Below are 18,814 nucleotides of genomic sequence, written 5' to 3' on the forward strand. Positions count from 1 at the left end.
GCATAATATGGCCATACTTTAACTGGCAACTTGTTTTACAATTTTTTTTATTTTATTATATCATTTAGGGTCTAAATTAGACCCCAGAGAGAGACATTTAATAAAAAAAATGTAAGTAAAAATGTAATGTAAAAATTAAAGATTTCGAGGGTCCCCCTCAGGGTAGAATCGGATTTGCGCCCCTGCGGGTCTGATATCACAGCGTCCCTTCCATATGGATCTTAGACGACTTCACGACCACCTGTCATTATGCCATATGGCCACTAGTGGTCCGTGGACCACTGGTTGAGAAACAGTGTTGTACTACTCTACTCCTTGGGACAATGACAGTCCATCAGTAAAGGTAGGTAGGCGGTGGCTCCAGTCAGATGTTTAGTGTGTGTCTGTGTCTGTGTGTGTCAGTGTCTGTGTGTGTGTGTTTACCTTTAGAGAAGCCTTCACTACGGTATACTGTAGTAACGTCAGGTTAATGCAACGTTAGCAGCATTAGCAGACAGGATTAGCTGCATTGCAGCTAGCCGCCGTTAGCCTGTTAGATGCTGGGGAGAGCCTCTTTATTTGGTGTTTCGACCAGGTGGGCGTGGTTTCGAAGCCATAGTTTTTTGGGTGGTTAGGGTTAGGGTTAGGCATATAACCACGCCCACCCGGGCGAAACACCAAAGAAAGGCGGAGTCCCATATAGATGCAGACAGACCTTCCTATCTGTACTGTATGTATGTTGTCGGTGTAACATGGAAATAATGAGAGACAATTTGTGTCGTTGTGTCGAATGCCCGCGTTTCGTCGCTATAGGTCATACTGGTGGAAAATGGCAAGGTGAATTTATGCTGTTCTGTAGGCTGTCATGTGGATCAGCTGTCACTACCATAGCAAACTGTAACACAGCAGCAACGGTGCTGCCAGCAATATGCTGTAAAAATAGCTCCCAACAGGCTAGGCAGCTAATGTTAGGCAACTCACATTATTAGCCAGAATGTTGAACTATATATATATATATTTTATACTGCATGTCATCACAGTTAATATCTGTTTTCCCCGGGTGGGGATAAACGTAGAGGTGGATAATGCAATGTTATAGCTTTTATCTGATTTGATTGTAAATATATATATATAGCCTTGGATCATATAGATGTATTTAATCTATTTGGACATTTTTGTATCGTAGATATAAAAATATCGATCATCAAAATCGATAAAATACATCTAGTCTTGATCCAAGGCTAGTATATATATATTTTTTTTTAAACATAATCATGCGTCATCAAGGCATCAATCAGTCAGGTATACTGATATCTTGCTACATTAGGTCTTATAGTCTTGATTTTAACATTTGATGTGAGTAAAATGCATGTAATGTGATGTGACTGAGGTGTGATTATAGCTGTACCTGCAGCCTGCAGAGAGAGAGTTGCTGCTGGGAGAGATCATGCTGCATGACACCTTTTGGAATTAACCCATTAATGACCAAGGTTGGTGACATCTTTCTTCAGAATATCTTGGTCTGCCGTAAAACAGATTCTCATCAAATCAGATCTGATCTAATGCTGCCTGCATTCCGATTTGGCCATTGGGTGTTTAAATCAGGACCCTGAGGGTGTTCCAGCGGGGGTCCCTAGCAAAATTATTTAATATAGCATCAAAATCTGTTTAACCTACTTTGGCTATTTGAAAATAGCACATATACAAGCTCCACAGGAGCTTGTATATGTGCTATTTTCAAAACATCTAGAAATTATTTGTCAATTTTTTTATATGTTAGAAACATTTAACCACACAATCTTGTATGCGGGTCCCTGGCACAAAATATTTCTGATGGGGGGTATGCGGCCAAATGGATATTTGGGTTTCCTTGACATGAAATAGTTTGAGAACCAATGGTTTAAATTATGGTTGCAAATTTGTGACTGTGCTGTGTAAAGCCTGACAGGTGTAAGGCAAGCGATAGCCTTTCAGTGCAGGAATTGACGGTTTAGGTCCTAAATGCTCATGTTTGATCCTTCCACACTGGAGGCGTCATGACATGGTCCCTTGCGCCCACACTACTGCTGGTTGGTTGTTATAATGAGGGAGTTGACTCAACTGTCAAGGCCTTTGCTGTATCACTGCTTCTTGTTATTTTTGTCAAGAGTGGAAACCATATAGCCGGCGGGCCATAGGCGAGGCAAGAGAGATGAAGAGCTGTGACTGCACAATACCGTAATGAAAGAGGCAGTCAGTAGGTCATATAATGAGACCGTGTACTGCTGTGCATGTTCCTCGTTGATGGAAGGTATGAATGCCAATGAGGAACATAAGAATGTGGTTTGGCTTGAGTATGGAAATAACCTGGTACAGTAAGTAGCTTCAGTGTTTTTTACAGCTCAACATTGTGCTATGAAATGTATATGTGTGTATTTTCTTTTTTTGTATTAGTTTTTGACTGAATGGCATGAACCAGTTTGTGACTTGTACACTTGGCTATAGTAGGCTTGGTAGGACTAGCCGTGTGCTTAATGTTATTCCTCAAAACTTTGCTGTTTGTTAGTTATGAAAGCAGGATGGGAATGTGGAGCATACAGGCTGGGTCGAGGCTGTGTGTGACCCTTGCTGTTTTTTTTTGCACCGTATTTGGATCGTGTGTCAAAGGGACACCACGTGTGCCCAGTTGAGAGACGATGATGACAGCTTTCTCTCTGAAACAGAACATATGTGTAGATAAGATCACAGGGGGGGAGGACGGGGACACGACAGGCATCAAGTTGCCTTACTATTTACTACTGGTGTGTTCCTTAGTCCAGGACAGGCCCTCTGTCGCTGACTTGACCCCACCATGGAAATCAACACGCACATATATTGATGAGTCAGCCCTTCCCAGTGATCCTATATACAGTATAATTTAACTCCTACATTCTTCGGAGTGAACTTAACACGATTTTACTGTGTACGTCTGGACTGGAGGGATATGTGTCTTGTCTTCATTTCATAGCTAATGGGTTGTGTGGCAACATAATCGAAGAAGGCAGTAATGTGCATGCAGTCATAATCACATCCATAGGAATTCCTCATCAATACAGCTAAACAGACAGATAGGCTACATCGCTTGGGTGATTATTTGGTTTGATGTTTAAAATGTCAATAAAGACGGAAGATCTTAAAAAAATGTTTTACCTGTACATATTCAGAGCACAAGTCATGAAGGATAATATCAATGCTTCGTTCTGGTTTGAAAATACCTGAATATCAGCATACATGTATTGTATGTATTGTATTCAGTCACACATAAAGTATTCTAAAACATGTGGCAATATATTGGTAAGAAGTCATTTTTGGCTGCCAAATGTTTATTTATTGAATTATTATTGCTTCCTAAAAAATCCATGTGGGACTATATATAACTACTGTTTAGTCATACTGGATTTGTCATGCCGTATCATGTCATGAGCTTCATTTTGGAGGCCCAGTTGACCCAGTTTATCATCTGCATAACGTTCCTGTCTGGAAGAAACCTTGTATCTTAATCTTTCATATTTTTACGTTTTTTTCATTAATTAATCTATCTGTGGGTTTTATTAAACCAATGAAAAATATTAACAAGAGCTTGCGATTAGATAATAACTACTTTGTGTACATTGGATCCATTGAAAGTTAACACAGGTTATTTTTTCCATTTCCCGAAAAGTAACGGTTTTAGACATACTGTACAAGGTTTCTGCCCGACAGCGACACTATAGAACACTTTCCTACATGGGCATTTGATATTAGTATATTAGTGTGGTAAAGCCAAGGAGAGAGTGGCTGGTACATTCCTGCAGAATTCTAAAGCCTTTGAAACAATATTGGATACTTGAGAGGAATAAAATATCGTCTACAAATATGAGAAACAAACATTGTAAGCAAATGAGTAGCTATACTGTATTTGTGCCATTTCCAAAATGTAAGAAGCGTGGATATGAGGGAAGGGGGGCATTGGCGCATGTGAATGTTGTTAATTGTTAATTACACACAGGTTCCATTAACTTATCCAATGGTTGTCTCTTTCTCTTAGGTGTACTCCAGAGTTGATTTAATGCTCTGACATGGTGCCTTTCCAGACCCATGTGATGAAAAAGTGGCAGGATCATCTAAACAGTGCCTGGGCGTCAGAAGATGGTGTCCAAACAGCCACGAGACATGGTGCCGCCACTCTCTATGACAAGCTGCTCCACAACAAGGAGGTGGTGGGCCTGTCGCAGCCTGTCCAAGAGCTCATCGGTCCTCGCCTACCGGACTTCCAGTACGAGTCTTGTGCCGTCGAGGAGAGGGAGGAGTATCTGTCGGCGTTGCTCGACTGCCAGCGGCGCCTCTCTAACCACGTGCTTTCGCGGAGCCCCTATGCTCTGGGCCTCCACCACAGACTGGTGGCGCTCCAGAGGATCTACTATGCCCTCCACAACAAGCACCACGACCGATTCCGCACACAGCCGCCGCCCCAGTCCACAACTACCGGGGAGGAGAACGGTGCCGTGGAGCCAGCCTCGGAGCCTTGGCTGCCTGGCGACACGTGCAGAGCAAAATCGGGCACAGATGTTCTGATAGAGATGGGTGTGAGGACTGGCCTTACTCTGCTGTTCTCCTTGCTACAGCAGAACTGGCGATACGCGGCATCTTTGGATCCCGGGGCGGCGCTCTGCAACGATGTGCTGGAAACGGCGTCCTCGGTGCTGGCCTCGCTGCCGCCACTCTCCCTGGCCAATGAGAACAAGATCCCGGCGGTTGGATTGGACTGTTTGGCGCAGGTGACTAACTTCCTGAAAAAGACATCTGTGAGCTGTGGAGCTGGCGGGGCGGACCGGGCTGGTCGTAGGCTGGCCCTGGAGCTCTTGCTGGGACTTGCTATGCAGAGGGGCTCCCTGAAGTTTCTGCTGGAGTGGGTGGAGGTAGCGCTGGCTGCCTCCGCTGCATCTTCTTCCGTGTCCTCCCAATCTTCGTCATCTTCAATGACATCCCAGCAGTCCACGACAGAGGCAGGTGTGGGCTTTGAACTCATTCATCAAACCCTTCTCCAAATGAAGCAGTACTCGGTACGTAAAAAACAATCCTTAATATTTGGGCCTATGCGTCATTGTCAGTCACTCAGTCAGTCTGTTCTGGATCATAAGCATAAATCACACATGTATTGTGCATTTGTCCTTCACCCTGTCATAACTATAGCTATCATTAATAACAGTGGGCATGTCGTAATAGGTGAACACGTTTTTGACACCAAAACATGTTAGTGTGTTGTTGCTGCCCTTGCCAGACGATAAAACATAAGGATTTGAAGTGAGTGCTGGTGATCTTGTGATTTTGTTGTATTGAAGTCGTGCAAAGACAGTTTTTTTTGTGATGAGTGCATCACACTCATTTTGCAGTAATCCATACACTACCCACAAAGCACTGTGGCTCCAACTAGCACAAAGGCAGCTGTTGTGTTTCCCACTGTTGCATCTGTCTCTGCACTGAGCTACTCTGGCTCAAATAAATATCCCTTGTTCGTTCCACTTACACAAAACCTGATTGGAGTTGTAGTCGTTCACCGTTTACCTGGCATCCAAGCTTCCTCGAGGCACTACGCTACATTATTCTCTCAGTACTTGACTATTTATCTTTATATTGACTAGAGAGTTCATGCTTACACAGCTTTGCCGATTCTGCCCTCTCTCTCTCTGCTAAATAGGGTTGCAACAAGTAATTATTTTCTAGGGGTTAATCCATCGATTACTTTTTGGCTTAATCAAATAATTGAGAAGCACCTTTTTTTCATATTCACTCATTTCTTTTTTACACTTCAACGAATCAATGAACCACTTAAGCATTATTTTTATTCTTCATCGTCCAACAGTGTCGTACATAAATAGTGAAAATATCAACAAGCTTGTCGAAGTTTTAGCCTATAGCCGAAATAGATTATTTTATTAAAATAACGATTATATTTTATAATCGATTAAATTGCTGCAGATTGCAGCCCTATACTGCTAAATGCCTACATTGTGGTTGTTCAATTACAGCAGTACAGACATCATTTTTTACAGAGGTCATTCTGTACTGTTCTCTATTTGCTTCACAGCAAGGAGAAAATAGAGAACAGTGTGACTCTCCATCTCATGCGGAGTGTGTCATATACACACACACACACACACACACACACACACACACACACACACACACACACACACACACACACACACACACACACACACACACACACACACACACACACACACAGTGTACACAGGTCTGAAATCTCTCCTGAGACTACTGTATGCTGGCATGGTCTCATTGGTCTGCCACATTTCAGATATACGTAGCTGTGTACAGCTTACAATTTCATGTACAGTTGATTGTCAACTTGTGTAGCTGTATTGTCAATTTGTCATTACTTCCTCATGCAAAAGACTTGCAAAGTGATTGTGGGACAGCAAAAACCTGACACTTACATTTCAAATAGCAACCTTTGATGAACTGGTGATTCAAACATAAGTCACACTTTGCAGATAACACATGCAATTGTAAGTGTGTTTCAGCACCACTATAGCAGCGGTGCTCAATGTCTGTCTGTCTGTCTGTCTGTCTGTCTGTCTGTCTGTCTGTCTGTCTGTCTGTCTGTCTGTCTGTCTTGTGTTTTTTTTAACTTATGTAGTATGGCCAAAATCGAGTATCGTAATATTTTTCAACATTCATATTGTGGGTAAGGCTATTTATGCTTTCACAACATGTTTACACAATGAGATTTTTGGTATAGCCTAATCATCAGTAGCGCTTATATAATAGTGGTTAAAGGCAGGTAAAGGAGGTAAGTTCAGAACATTACATCACTTTACTGCAATGCAGACTGCACAAAGACAACACTTTTGCCATACTGTATCTCAATATTACACTATAGCCAAAATCACAGACTATATCACGATCACAGATAATATAATATTGATATGGCCCAGCCCGGCTGTAGTACGATTATATATCATCTTCAAAGGTTGATTTGTTTAAGATCAAGATCAAACGCAGTTACTGTTTTTTGATACCTTCAGGGTTTCGCTGGGGACTCCGTCAATACTCAGGTACTGCAGAAAGATGCAGATGGACTCTGTAGACTCTCCCAGGTGGCTCTCTGTTTGTTTGAAGAGGTAAGAAATGAAACGTGTGAATCAATCGTGGATTTTACAAGGACTCGCAAAATGTTCATGTGATTTGTGTTTTTAATACAGAACTCCTTTACTGTCCACCCTATGACTGAATCTTTATCAGTGGTAGAAGTAGTGTTCAGATTTTGTCGCTATACCACAATATAGAAATACTCTGGCCTGTATTCAAATGTGTACTTGAGTAAAGCATTGGCATCGAAATACAGTACTAAGTAAAAGTACTCATTATGAATTTCACAATTGTTTACAAAGACTAGTTGATCTACTCACGGCGGAACGGCCATTTTCAAATAGCTGAAGTACAAAATATGGCTTTAGTGGTAAAAGCACGTTTTGTAATAATAATCAAAATCTGCAAAGTAACAAGTAAGAAAAGTTTTCAAATAATTGTAGGGGATTAAAAAGTACTATATATTTGCGTCTGAGATGTAGTGGAGTAGAAGTATAAAGTATTGATAATTGAATGGACATACTCAAGTAAAGGAAAAGTACCTCAAAATTGTATTTTAAGTGCAGTACTTGACTAGCTACTTTCCGCCACTGATCTTTATGGCCATATTCTCCCTCTCCCCTGTGTCAGATCTGTAACTTGGCCTCTTACTGCCAGTGCTCGTGCAGCACAGGTACGACCGTGCCCGGCTCAGAGAACGATGCGGTCTTGGTGTATGTGTGGGGCAGCAACAGCAGCCACCAGCTGGCAGAGGGAACCCTGGAGAAGATTCTGCAGCCCAAGCTGGCACAAGGCTTCAGCGATGCACAGATGGTACGGTACCGTGGCACTGGCCTTTTTCCTGTGTGTGTGTGTGTGTGTGTGTGTGTGTGTGTGTGTGTGAGGCTTTGAATAGAATGTCAGGGATGTGCTCGGGTGGCGCAGTGGTAAAGTACCTGCCCACCACCGGCATCCGGCTTTGTCGAGCGGCTATAATCGCTGACATGTACGGAACGTGCTTAGCATAGGTTGCCTCTTAACCGATTAAAACCGGGAACGCATCTGTGTAACCACTTCAACCATTATTTTATACTTTGGCTTTTCAAAAATAGCAGATATATACAAGCTCATTGTAGATTTGATATTTTTGAAAAATCTTGACATTTTTGTGCAAATCTTAGTTTGAATATATATATTTTTTAAAGCAATTTTTCTTAACTCAAACCTTTGCTTCTGGGGGGGTCCCTGGAACAACATATTTTGAGATGGGGCTCTGTGGACAAATACATATCATTTTGGCTGGTCCTTGACATGAAACAGTTTGAGAACCACTGATTATAGCAACATAAGTTTTTTCAAAAAACTGCCTCCAGGTAGTAACTAAGTTGTTCTTTCTTTGCGTGCCATAGGCTGTTGGGTTTGTGTAAAGTTTTGTGATAGATAAGGGATGGACAGCCAGGGGAACAGGTCACAGGGGAGGGAGAGCACTGGCTTGTTTTGAAACACAATGGCTTGTTATTGTAATTGCCCTTGTTTATCAGTAGGGGCTGCTTATCGCACAATGAAGCTTTAACCTAAAATATAGTCCTGATATGTTAAGATTGTATCTTTCATTTATGGGCCACAACCTTCCTTACTTATTTATTTAGCCCAACCTCTTTCTTTCAGCTGGAGGCAGGCCAGTATTGTACATTTTCGGTGTTTGCGGACGGCTCAGTGAAGGCATGTGGGAAAGGCAGCTATGGCCGCCTGGGCCTGGGGGACTCCAACAATCAGTCCATGCCCAAGAAACTGGTGCTGGAGCCCCACAAAAACATGAAGAAGGTGTCCTCCTCTAAGGGCTCCAACGGGCACACGCTAGCCATCACAGCGGAGGGAGAGGTAAGAGGGATTGCCTTGAGGGATTGCCTCTGGTTGTCTTCTCCATGGTGTTATGGTTGCTTCTGTGACATGTTCAAAGCATAAAGCATAAAGGGTCATGACAATTCAATTGAGAGGCTCTCGTATACTCTGGATTTCTTTCTGCCAAGACAGATTCTTGACCTCAAGTAAACAGAACAGGCTACGCGTTGTTGACAATTAATTTAAGCTGCGACAAATTATAGAATATGATTTTGTTGTACTTCATCACTGCGTTTTTAAGTTTAAAGACGGGGCAACAAATCATTTTTAATGTTGAAAACTAAAATAATGTGAAAATAATTGTTGTATACATTTAGGAAATCACTGTTTGAACAGCTCAATCTGCCCCCTCCCCCCCTAACATTAAAAAAATCATCCAGTATTTGTTTTGATCTTTCTTGCAGGTTTTCAGCTGGGGCGATGGAGAACATGGGAAGCTGGGACATGGGAATAGTGCAACGCAGAAATATCCCAAGCTAATACAAGGACCTCTTGTAGGGAAAGTAAGCCTGCTTTTAGCTCTTTGTGAAAAAGCATCTGCTTTTTGAGGAAATGACCAATGGAAAATATTAGCTGCAACTGACTTTTGTGATTCATTCTCACCATTATGCTTTCTAAACAAAGCAGCTTTATGTAGCTTGTGATTATTTGTTTCTTAGTGTTACATCTCCTTCTTTCCATGTGACATTTTCCTGATTGTCCTGTTTGTATTTGGCCAGGTTGTCGTTTGTGTGTCTGCTGGTTACAGACACAGTGCTGCTGTCACTAATGATGGAGAACTCTACACCTGGGGACATGGGGACTATGGCAGGCTAGGTACGTTTCTTATTTCTAGAGTTTTCCTTATCTGGTTCAACAACATCAATGTGGGGACTCGGGTGGCGTATGGGTAAAATTCCTAAGTCCTAATCCCAGTTTTGAACTCTATCTCTCTCTGTCTTTCTTAAAGGCCTTAGTGACAGTCACAATCGGAACGTACCTACACTAGTGAAAGACATCAGTGGCGTAGGTCAGGTGGTCTGTGGCAACTCGCACACCATCGCCGTTTCCCAAGATGGACGCATCGTGTGGTCCTTTGGAGGAGGGGACAATGGTATGCTTAAACATGTCTCTCCGGTTTAACTCAAGCATGTAATCGTCCTGTACTCTTGTTCTTTTGGTACATCAAAATTACACTTAACTGGGCAGAACATTTGACATATGTTGCTTGAATTGTATTAGCAATATTGCATTGAGAGGAATCCAGACATCTTGTGTGATGATAGTACTTGCACAATTAGAACCTAAATGTTATTTGTGAAGGACAGCACCCAAAGTATTATCCATATTGATCTATTACGACAGGAGTCTTATTGTTGTTGTACAGTATATTCAGTAATGGTATGTTGATGACAGGTAAACTAGGCCATGGAGACACCATCCGTGCATACCGCCCCAAGGCAATAGAGGCCCTGCATGGATTTGTCATCAGGAAGGTCTGTGCTGGCAGCCTGGCATCTCTGGCCCTCACCTCTTCTGGACAGGTGAGATAATATAGGATGCAACTACCTATTATACTTTTCTGTAGACATTCCTTTTGCCTGAACCTAGAAGGAGAAGTACAGAATCGCACATACTACTGTCTTCACCTGTACCGTTGGCTTAGATTTCTTTGTCTATTCAAAAATAGCAGACATACAAGCTCAGCTTGTAGATCTGCTATTTAATTATGTTTATCGTCAACATTTTTGCAAATCTTTGAATATATATATATTTTTAAAGCAAACATTTTAACTCCAATATTTGCTTCTGGGGGGGGTCTCTGGAACAAATTATTATGAGATGGGGGTCCGTGGCCAAATACATATAATTTTAATACAGTAGGTGCAGTGTTTGTTTTTCCCCCTCTACAGACCTTTCAAGGTACTTGAGGTGTGCAAAACCCTTCTTGCTTTTACTTGAACTATGTACAGTAAGGGTCATAACCCGGTATCATGTTAGATTGTACTGTATAGTAGATATATTATTACTGTGTGTTGGCATCCAAATGCTTTCCCTATACTGTATTACAGACATTTGTCTCCCCCAGGTGTTTGCATGGGGTTGTGGCCCGTGCCTGGGCTGTGGCTCGTCTGATACCACTTCTCTGAGGCCCAGGCTCATTGAGGAACTCGGCGTCACCAAGATCATTGATATTTGTTGTGGAGACAGTCATTGTTTGGCTCTGTCCCATGGTAAGACCATTGCAGACTACCACCTGACTGATAACTGTGTTCCTTAAATGAATGTTTTTTCGATTTCTTCAGCCACTTGAACCATAGCGTCCCAAATCTGGCCATGTCATAATAGGCAAACGTTCGGCACAAATAGCCTAGCTTGTAGATTGGCTATTTTTGAGAGATTTGGTGTAGAGTGGAAAAAGAGGGGGCCATGTACAGACCCCTAGGGGACCCATTTCAACGTATTATATAGGGTTTAAATGGTAAATGGTAATAGGTGCATTTTATAGCACTTTTATCCAAAGTGCTTTACATAGATTGTGCATTACATTCACACGCACATTCATACACTGATGGCGGAGGAAACCATGCAAGGCACCAACTTGCTCATTGGGAGCAATTAGGGGTTCAGAGTCTTGCTCAAGGATACTTCGACACTAACTCTGTGGGAGCCTGGGATCGAACTGGGAACCTCACGGTTGCCATCCGGCCACTCTGCCGGCCACTCTACCCCTGAGCCACTGCCGCCCCGTTAAAAGCCTTATTCTTTCATGGTGTGCTGAAAACAGCGAACAATGTTTTTTTGCCTATTATGACCTGCTCAAATATATATAGGGACACCAGGCTGAAAGTAGTTAAATGTAAGTGGATCATTCATGCATAGAGGTTTGCAGGTGCTATACATAATTTTGTCCTAGAATGTTCTGTGCTCTTCTCCTCACGCCCTGTTCTGTTCCAGAGAATGAAGTTTACGCTTGGGGCAACAATGCCATGGGACAGTGTGGACAAGGTCACACTACTACACGTGTCACCAAACCCAAGAAGGTGATTGGTCTAGAGGGTGTATCAATTCAACAGATCACAGCTGGCACCTCCCACAGCCTGGTTTGGACTGCAGTCCCCACAGATAGGTAACATCTCAATTAGACTAAACAAAACGTGTGCTTTTTTTGTATTTAGTTGAGTAGCTACCATAGAACCATGATCAGATAAAATTGGACAGTCTGCTACATGTTTACTTGATCATTTAAATGTCCCCCTAATTATCTCATGCTTTAAGACATGAGACATGCGTTGAGACACACATTTGTGTGTGTGTGTGTGTGTGTGTGTGTGTGTGTGTGTGTGTGTGTGTGTGTGTGTGTGTGTGTGTGTGTGTGTGTGTGTGTGTGTGTGTGTGTGTGTGTGTGTGTGTGTGTGTGCACGCACGTGTGTGTGTGTGTGTGTGTGTGTGTGTGTGTGTGTGTGTGTGTGTGTGTGTGTGTGTGTGTGTGTGTGTGTGTCTGTCCGTAGCTAATCTCTCATACTTCTAGGCCAATCAGCGTCATATTTGTGTGCACACAGCCAGCTGGCAAAGGACCGCAGTTAGTACTCAAATACCTTTCAAATCGGTCAATGACACCTGCCATTTATTTACATTTGTAATTGCAGCACAATCGTCCCACGAGGCTATGGGATAAGCCTCCCACCAGGCTGGCCAATCACAACACACAACCTGTCCCTCCAATATGGGATGTACTGTACCAGAACTAGTCAATTGCAAACAAGTTCAGCTTAACAGCAAAATATTCTTATAAATGTGACAACATATCCGTACATACTGTCATTATTTATCCCGTTTTACAGAGTTTAAAGTGTTGATGCTCGGCAAAGCTTACACTGAAACCGAGATATCGTGAAATCACAGAAGTAGAGTTACCAAACCAGCATGCTGGATTTGAAAATAATATGTTTTAGGTGAAGTGATCTGGACGTCCCGGGAGGTAAACGATAGAGACGATATACGCCTGGTAATCACATGCAACACTACTCTGTCATCATGGCTGTAGTTAGTAATTTAACTGCAAACATCACTATTATTATTAGACCACGCCTCCTGGTGGAGATTTGTGCTTTCCTGTGCGCATCGTGTGAGGCTGTTTAGCATACTTTAGCGGATCTCATCGAAATCGTCTTCAGGGCTGTACAATTGGAACCAGTTCAGATTCGGGTCACAGAGATAAAAAAGGGTATCAAATGGGGGTCTGTGGTCTTATGCATATCAAACTGGGGTACTTGAAGTTATAATGTATTATACCCATAATGACATGCTCAAAATAGTGTCCCCAGGTCAGACGCTGCCACCTCTATGCACATCATGCACCAAACTGTTGAACTGGGAACCCTTTTTCCTTGTAGACAGTTGGTGGCGTGGCATCGGCCCTTCTGTGTGGATCTAGAAGAGAGCACTTTCACCTACCTGCGCAACTTCCTGGAACGTTACTGTGACGGCATAGGAGACGCCACCCCCCCCACCCCATTCCCATCTAAAAGGTGTGCTTACCATGGTTACTAATCACTGACAATTTCGTCAACAATTAAAATAGACTATATGCTAGGGAGGGACTAGTGGAGAAGAGATCCAGTAGAACTAAGACAAGACATTTTACGCTTGGTTGTGTCACTCTCCGAAAATAGCTACAACGCGTCGCAGCGCGACACGTTGTGAGCTTGTAGATTTGCTGTTTTCGTCACACAGCTGAGTATAAATCAGGCATTACAACACCATCACGGTCGGCCAAAATACACTTTAGTCGACTAAATCAACTGTAGATTTAGTTGACTAAAATCTCATGGTATTTAGTCGACTAAAAGTAAAACATTTCAGATGACTAAAATATGACTAAAACTACATGGAATTTTGTTCCAAAGACTATGACTAAACTAAATAGAAATGTTGCTGTCAAAATTAACATTGGACTGCACTGGGCAGTTTGTCAGGGGCTTCAGTCTCTTTGTCTTTTATCTGTCTGCTCCTCAGGGAACAGCAGCAGTTTGTGCTGCTGTGTATGAAGCTGCTGTCCATCCACTTGTCCTTGGCCCACGCTGGGTGCACCGGTGCCACGGTCCTGGGGGCTCAGGGTCGACCCCTCAGAAACCTCCTCTTCAGGCTTATAGACTCCAACGTACCAGAATCCATACAACAGGTACAGTAAACCACTGGTTCTCAAAAGGGGGTTCCTTGAAGGGGTTCCAGGGGGGGGGGGTCCCCAGCTGTGGGTCCCCAGCTGTCATTTGTCCATGTGTGGTTTAGCCCTGTCGAATTTATGGAATGCATGTGAAAATTTTAAAAATGTTTTCTAAATCCTAACAGTTTTTTGAAAAAAATCCCAAACATTTTGTTTCAAGATTTTTCAAAAATAGCAGATCTACAAGCTCATAGCGCGGCACTCGGTGCCGCGCTATGAGCTTGTATATCTGCTATTTTTGAAGACTCGAGCCAAAGAAATCTAAGTGGCACAGATGCGTTCCAGGTCTCAATGGGTTAATACTTTCTAAGGTTAATATGAGCATCAAATCAATATTTTAAATATATATTTTTTGCAGGCGGTGATGAGCACATTGTCCACTGGGGCATCTCTACTACTCCCTCCACTCAGAGAGAGAACAGAATTGCTCCACTCCCTCTTACCTCAGGGCCCAGAGAGCTGGGAGAACCTCTCCAAAGGACAGGTAAGACACTAGTGGTGCCTTGCATTCCTGAAAAGTAAAAAGACACTAGGGCTGCAACTATCGATTATTCTATCCATCCAAATTTGAATATTTTCCCCAAATTGATTATTTTTATTACAATCGATTATCGTTATTTTTTTATAATCTATTAAATCGGTTATTTCCATTATCTGTTGTACCCCTAAAAGACGTGCTAAAACCTTTGTGTCCTTTTCTTGTCTAGCGTCTGCAGTTAGACATGGTACTAAGCAGCCTTCAGGACCAGAGCCATGTAGCTTCTCTACTAGGATACAGCACCTCTGGGGAACTGACAGGTTCAGGCATTCCCACAGATTGTCCACCCTCCTCATCCAGCCTTCCTGAGGCCTACGATCATCTCCACTTGGTGGAGGTTCTACTCAGGACCCTTCTCCTAAGCATCGGCTTCTACACGGTATACATTTTATAGTATTATCCATCGTTCAGCTTATATTATATTTTACTCCAAATATTGAGATGCATTACATTGACTGTCAGCTAAATGTTGAGTTACAGTTGCACTGGTTAATGTCACTTAGGTTTAGAGTAATTGGACATTCCAAGCAACTACAACTTGATGTTTGGCTTTATTTGCGTATGTTTGCTCCACACGATAATTCATGGATTATTTTTATGATACAAGATCAGAGTCTTGTCCGTTAGGGCAAGCATATGAACGTAATTTGACTACTGCTAAATGGGGCTACTTCTACACCGCTCTGTTAGATTATCAACTACATCCAAGTTTCAAAATGGTTTCTAACCCAAATTCAGAAAACATATTTAGCAACATTAAAGCCAAAACTCTGTTTTCTTAAAGTCACACAAGCCAGATCTTTGCATACGGTCAAATTGTTCCACTAATGGGGTGCAGATCCCATTGTGAACGGTAGCACAACATTGCCAGTGTCACAATGAATTCCTAACAGATTATTGGAAAACACTGGCACTCACAACCCACCCAAAGTCATTTAATTTGTGTGGTGGATATGTGTCTAATGCTCTCACTCATTTAATTTGTCTTAATGTGTGTCTACGGCCCACTCATACAGTCATTTAATGTGTGTTAATGTGTGCCCATGCAGGAGCAAGCATTTGGTGAACTTGAGAAGAACAGTGACAAGCAGCAGCCTAGCGAGAGTCAGAGACAGACTGATCCTCCCTCTCATTTCCACAATCTGCTGTCTGCCCTCCACAAACACCTGCTGGCCCACTGCTACGTCTACACCAGCATAGAGGTACACCAATCTGTTCACTCTACAACATAACATCGCTGTCGAGTGAAAACAGGGAACACAGGGTTTTGACACTGTGACATCATATCACTGTGACCAAATAATGGAGTTATTTGCCTCTCCGTTGACTTCCAGTATATCGTTTTAGTTATATAATATAAAGTAATATTTCATTTACTTTATTGGCCTACTGGCAGTGCATACAAGAAATATGGCGCAGATCGATCCAGTGGTTTATGTGATTAGTTCCAGACAGACAGACTCGCCCCATAGGAGCTGTTCTGTGTGTCTGAAATGGTACACCGATCTCATGCTAACACTGTCTTTAACCACTTAAACCCTATATATACATAGTTGACCGGCATCCCCCAGGGCTCTATACTTTGAGCGATAATCTTTTCCCTCTACACCAAATCTCTTTGATGTAAATAGCCGATCTACAAGCTCCGTGTTGTGAACATGTAGATCGGTTATTTTTGCCCCAGAATAGAGACACTTGGGTTCATGTGGTTAAACTGTTACCTTGCGTTCCATAGACAGACATATAATTTTAGATAGTGAATGATTCCACTGACGTCACTGTTCTGCAGAATGACAGCAGTGTGGCGCTGCTCCATAAGCACCTGTGCCTGCTGCTACCATATGCTGGCGAGACCTTCAGGAGGGCAACCACGCTGCTGGAGGAGAGCTCCTCAGACAGGCACATCACCCACAAGCTGCACAGTAAGAACCACGTGCATTCTCTAGTCTATACTGTCTTATTTTAGGCTCATTTGAATATAGCCCTTAAGTCAAGTCATCTTTATTTAGATATCACATTTAAAAACAACAGCAGTTGACCCAAAGTGCTTGCCAATCAAGGATGACCAGCAACAACACGATAGCCATATAACAGCAAGTTAAAAACAAGTAAATCACAGTACACACACATACACACCCACGCACGCACGCACACACACATATGCTGCGTGTCACTCCCCATCTCTCTCCCCATTTCCTGCCAGTCTATTGTCCTATCATTAAAGGCATAAAAGCCCATAAACTAATCTTTTCATCAGAGAACCGGGAAAAGAGAGAAATAATTACTCGAATGAGGCTATACCACGTTTAATGTGAATTTATTATGGAGAACCACAAGTCATTGGGTTGAATCAGACAATCCAGTCATTAGGGACAGACTGTACGAGAGGCACAGACAGAAGGATAAGTAAAAGAACATGGATGGTCATTCCATTTTGCATGCAGTTGCACACAGTGTTGAATTCCATTATAATTGTTTGGCTCTCCGTCATGCCACGTGGTGAATCTGACTTTGCACCCATCAGACCACATCCATCTACCCTCAAAGTGAATGTCACTCAGTCCAATCCAGGTCCGTCCCTCTAATGGGTCGAAGTTCTTGATCAGATCTCGGACAAAGTTGTGCTCATCCTCGCTGTGGATGGACACCAGGTTGGCATCCTGAGACAGACAGTTCCACTCTGCGTCAGCCCAGTGAAAGTCTGCAGCGACGTACTTGTAGCAGCGGCCGTTGAAGCTGTACCAGAACATTGGACAGTTTCCACGCTGTAGCTTCACCTCAGTCGAGGGATCGGTGTGAATGGTGCCTACTGCCAGGCCCAGCAAGCATAGGAGATGAGGAATCAGGAGCATGTCAGCCTGAGGTTGTCTCTCTGTCAGTGGAGCTTGGATCGGGGGCTTCTTTATGGGTGTCTGTTGCTGGCTGTTAGGCTGCTTGTCTTCACAGAGGGCGTCTGCAAAGCTGGCGTAATGTGATTGGTCATAATGCAATATCTACCAGCTGTGGCGTTCTCATGATCATGACCTTAACACACACATGCACACTCACAGGCACTCGTGCACACACACGCACGCACGCGCGCGCGCGCACACACACACACACACACACACACACACACACACACACACACACACACACACACACACACACACACACACACACACACACACACACACACACACACACAGTGAAAGTAGACGAGCTAACACCTGCAGCGTTACTCCGTCATACATATAACACCAAAATATACATTTATCATTTGTATACTCTCAGAGTTAAAGTAACACAGAGGATTGGTGTTAATCAAAAGGGGTATTGCAGTGGAATGTGTGTAGTCTGTCTACTTATTTTCTATCAATTACACACCCCATGAAGCCTTGAATTCATGGAGATTTATTTTGTTTTTGACGCATTCCTGAGCCAATAATTTGCCACACCATGTTTTAAGGAATCCTTAACAGTATGCAGCATGCATTACTAATTACTGTATGTATTGATCTGAACAATGTATGATTGTTTGGATCATATAGTGGATCATATTGATCTTGTAATACAATGATTCTCGTGTCTGAGGAGGAGTAGATAAGTGTAAGTTTGTGGCACACATCAGGTCAGTGTCATATCAAACTGGGGGGATCCTTGAAATGATAAAAAGGCTGATAATCAGTGGTGGAAAAAGGACTGACATTTTTTACTTAAGTAAAAGTATCAATACCACAATGTAGAAGTGCTCTGTTACAAGTAAAAGGCCTGTGTTCAAAATGTTACTTGAGTAAATGTACAAAAGTATTGTCATCAAAATATTCTTAAAGTACCAAAAGTAAAAGTACTAAAATGTTTGAAGATAGCAGATCTACAAGCTCACAACACGTTGCGATGCGACGCGTTGTGAGCTTGTAGATCTGCTATTTTCAAATAGCCTATGTATAAAATAGGACTACAGTGGTTAATGTATGTTTTATAATATAATAATTGATATCTGCAAAGTAACCAATCAAATCAAATCTTTTTCAAATCATTATAGTGGAGTAAAAGTAGAATATTTGCCTCTGAGATGTAGTGGAGTAGAAGTAAAAGTATTGAAAATGGGAAATACTCCA

At 42.5% G+C, this 18,814-nt stretch overlaps 1 protein-coding gene across 3 annotated transcripts in view; it reads left to right on the forward strand.

Annotated features, from left to right (window-relative positions):
* The first annotated feature begins 287 nt into the window (after positions 1–287).
* Positions 288–18,814, forward strand: part of LOC311037148 (putative E3 ubiquitin-protein ligase HERC1) — a 79,127-nt gene continuing 60,600 nt past the window's right edge. For all 3 annotated transcript variants that reach the window (XM_084046248.1, XM_084046250.1, XM_084046249.1), the window contains exons 1-18: positions 288–343; positions 1,382–1,469; positions 4,025–5,039; positions 7,026–7,121; positions 7,720–7,902; positions 8,737–8,949; positions 9,375–9,473; positions 9,690–9,786; positions 9,920–10,063; positions 10,366–10,493; positions 11,039–11,183; positions 11,908–12,079; positions 13,347–13,481; positions 13,969–14,134; positions 14,535–14,660; positions 14,884–15,093; positions 15,764–15,916; positions 16,504–16,636. In XM_084046248.1, coding sequence (XP_083902374.1) covers positions 4,056–5,039; positions 7,026–7,121; positions 7,720–7,902; positions 8,737–8,949; positions 9,375–9,473; positions 9,690–9,786; positions 9,920–10,063; positions 10,366–10,493; positions 11,039–11,183; positions 11,908–12,079; positions 13,347–13,481; positions 13,969–14,134; positions 14,535–14,660; positions 14,884–15,093; positions 15,764–15,916; positions 16,504–16,636 — 3,184 coding nt within the window. In that variant the 5' untranslated portion in view covers positions 288–343; positions 1,382–1,469; positions 4,025–4,055. The remainder of the gene's footprint in view (positions 344–1,381; positions 1,470–4,024; positions 5,040–7,025; positions 7,122–7,719; positions 7,903–8,736; positions 8,950–9,374; positions 9,474–9,689; positions 9,787–9,919; positions 10,064–10,365; positions 10,494–11,038; positions 11,184–11,907; positions 12,080–13,346; positions 13,482–13,968; positions 14,135–14,534; positions 14,661–14,883; positions 15,094–15,763; positions 15,917–16,503; positions 16,637–18,814) is intronic.

Source organism: Gymnoscopelus microlampas (genome assembly GCF_963454915.1).
Source record: "Gymnoscopelus microlampas genome assembly, chromosome: 21".
Classification (NCBI taxonomy): Eukaryota; Metazoa; Chordata; class Actinopteri; order Myctophiformes; family Myctophidae; genus Gymnoscopelus; species Gymnoscopelus microlampas.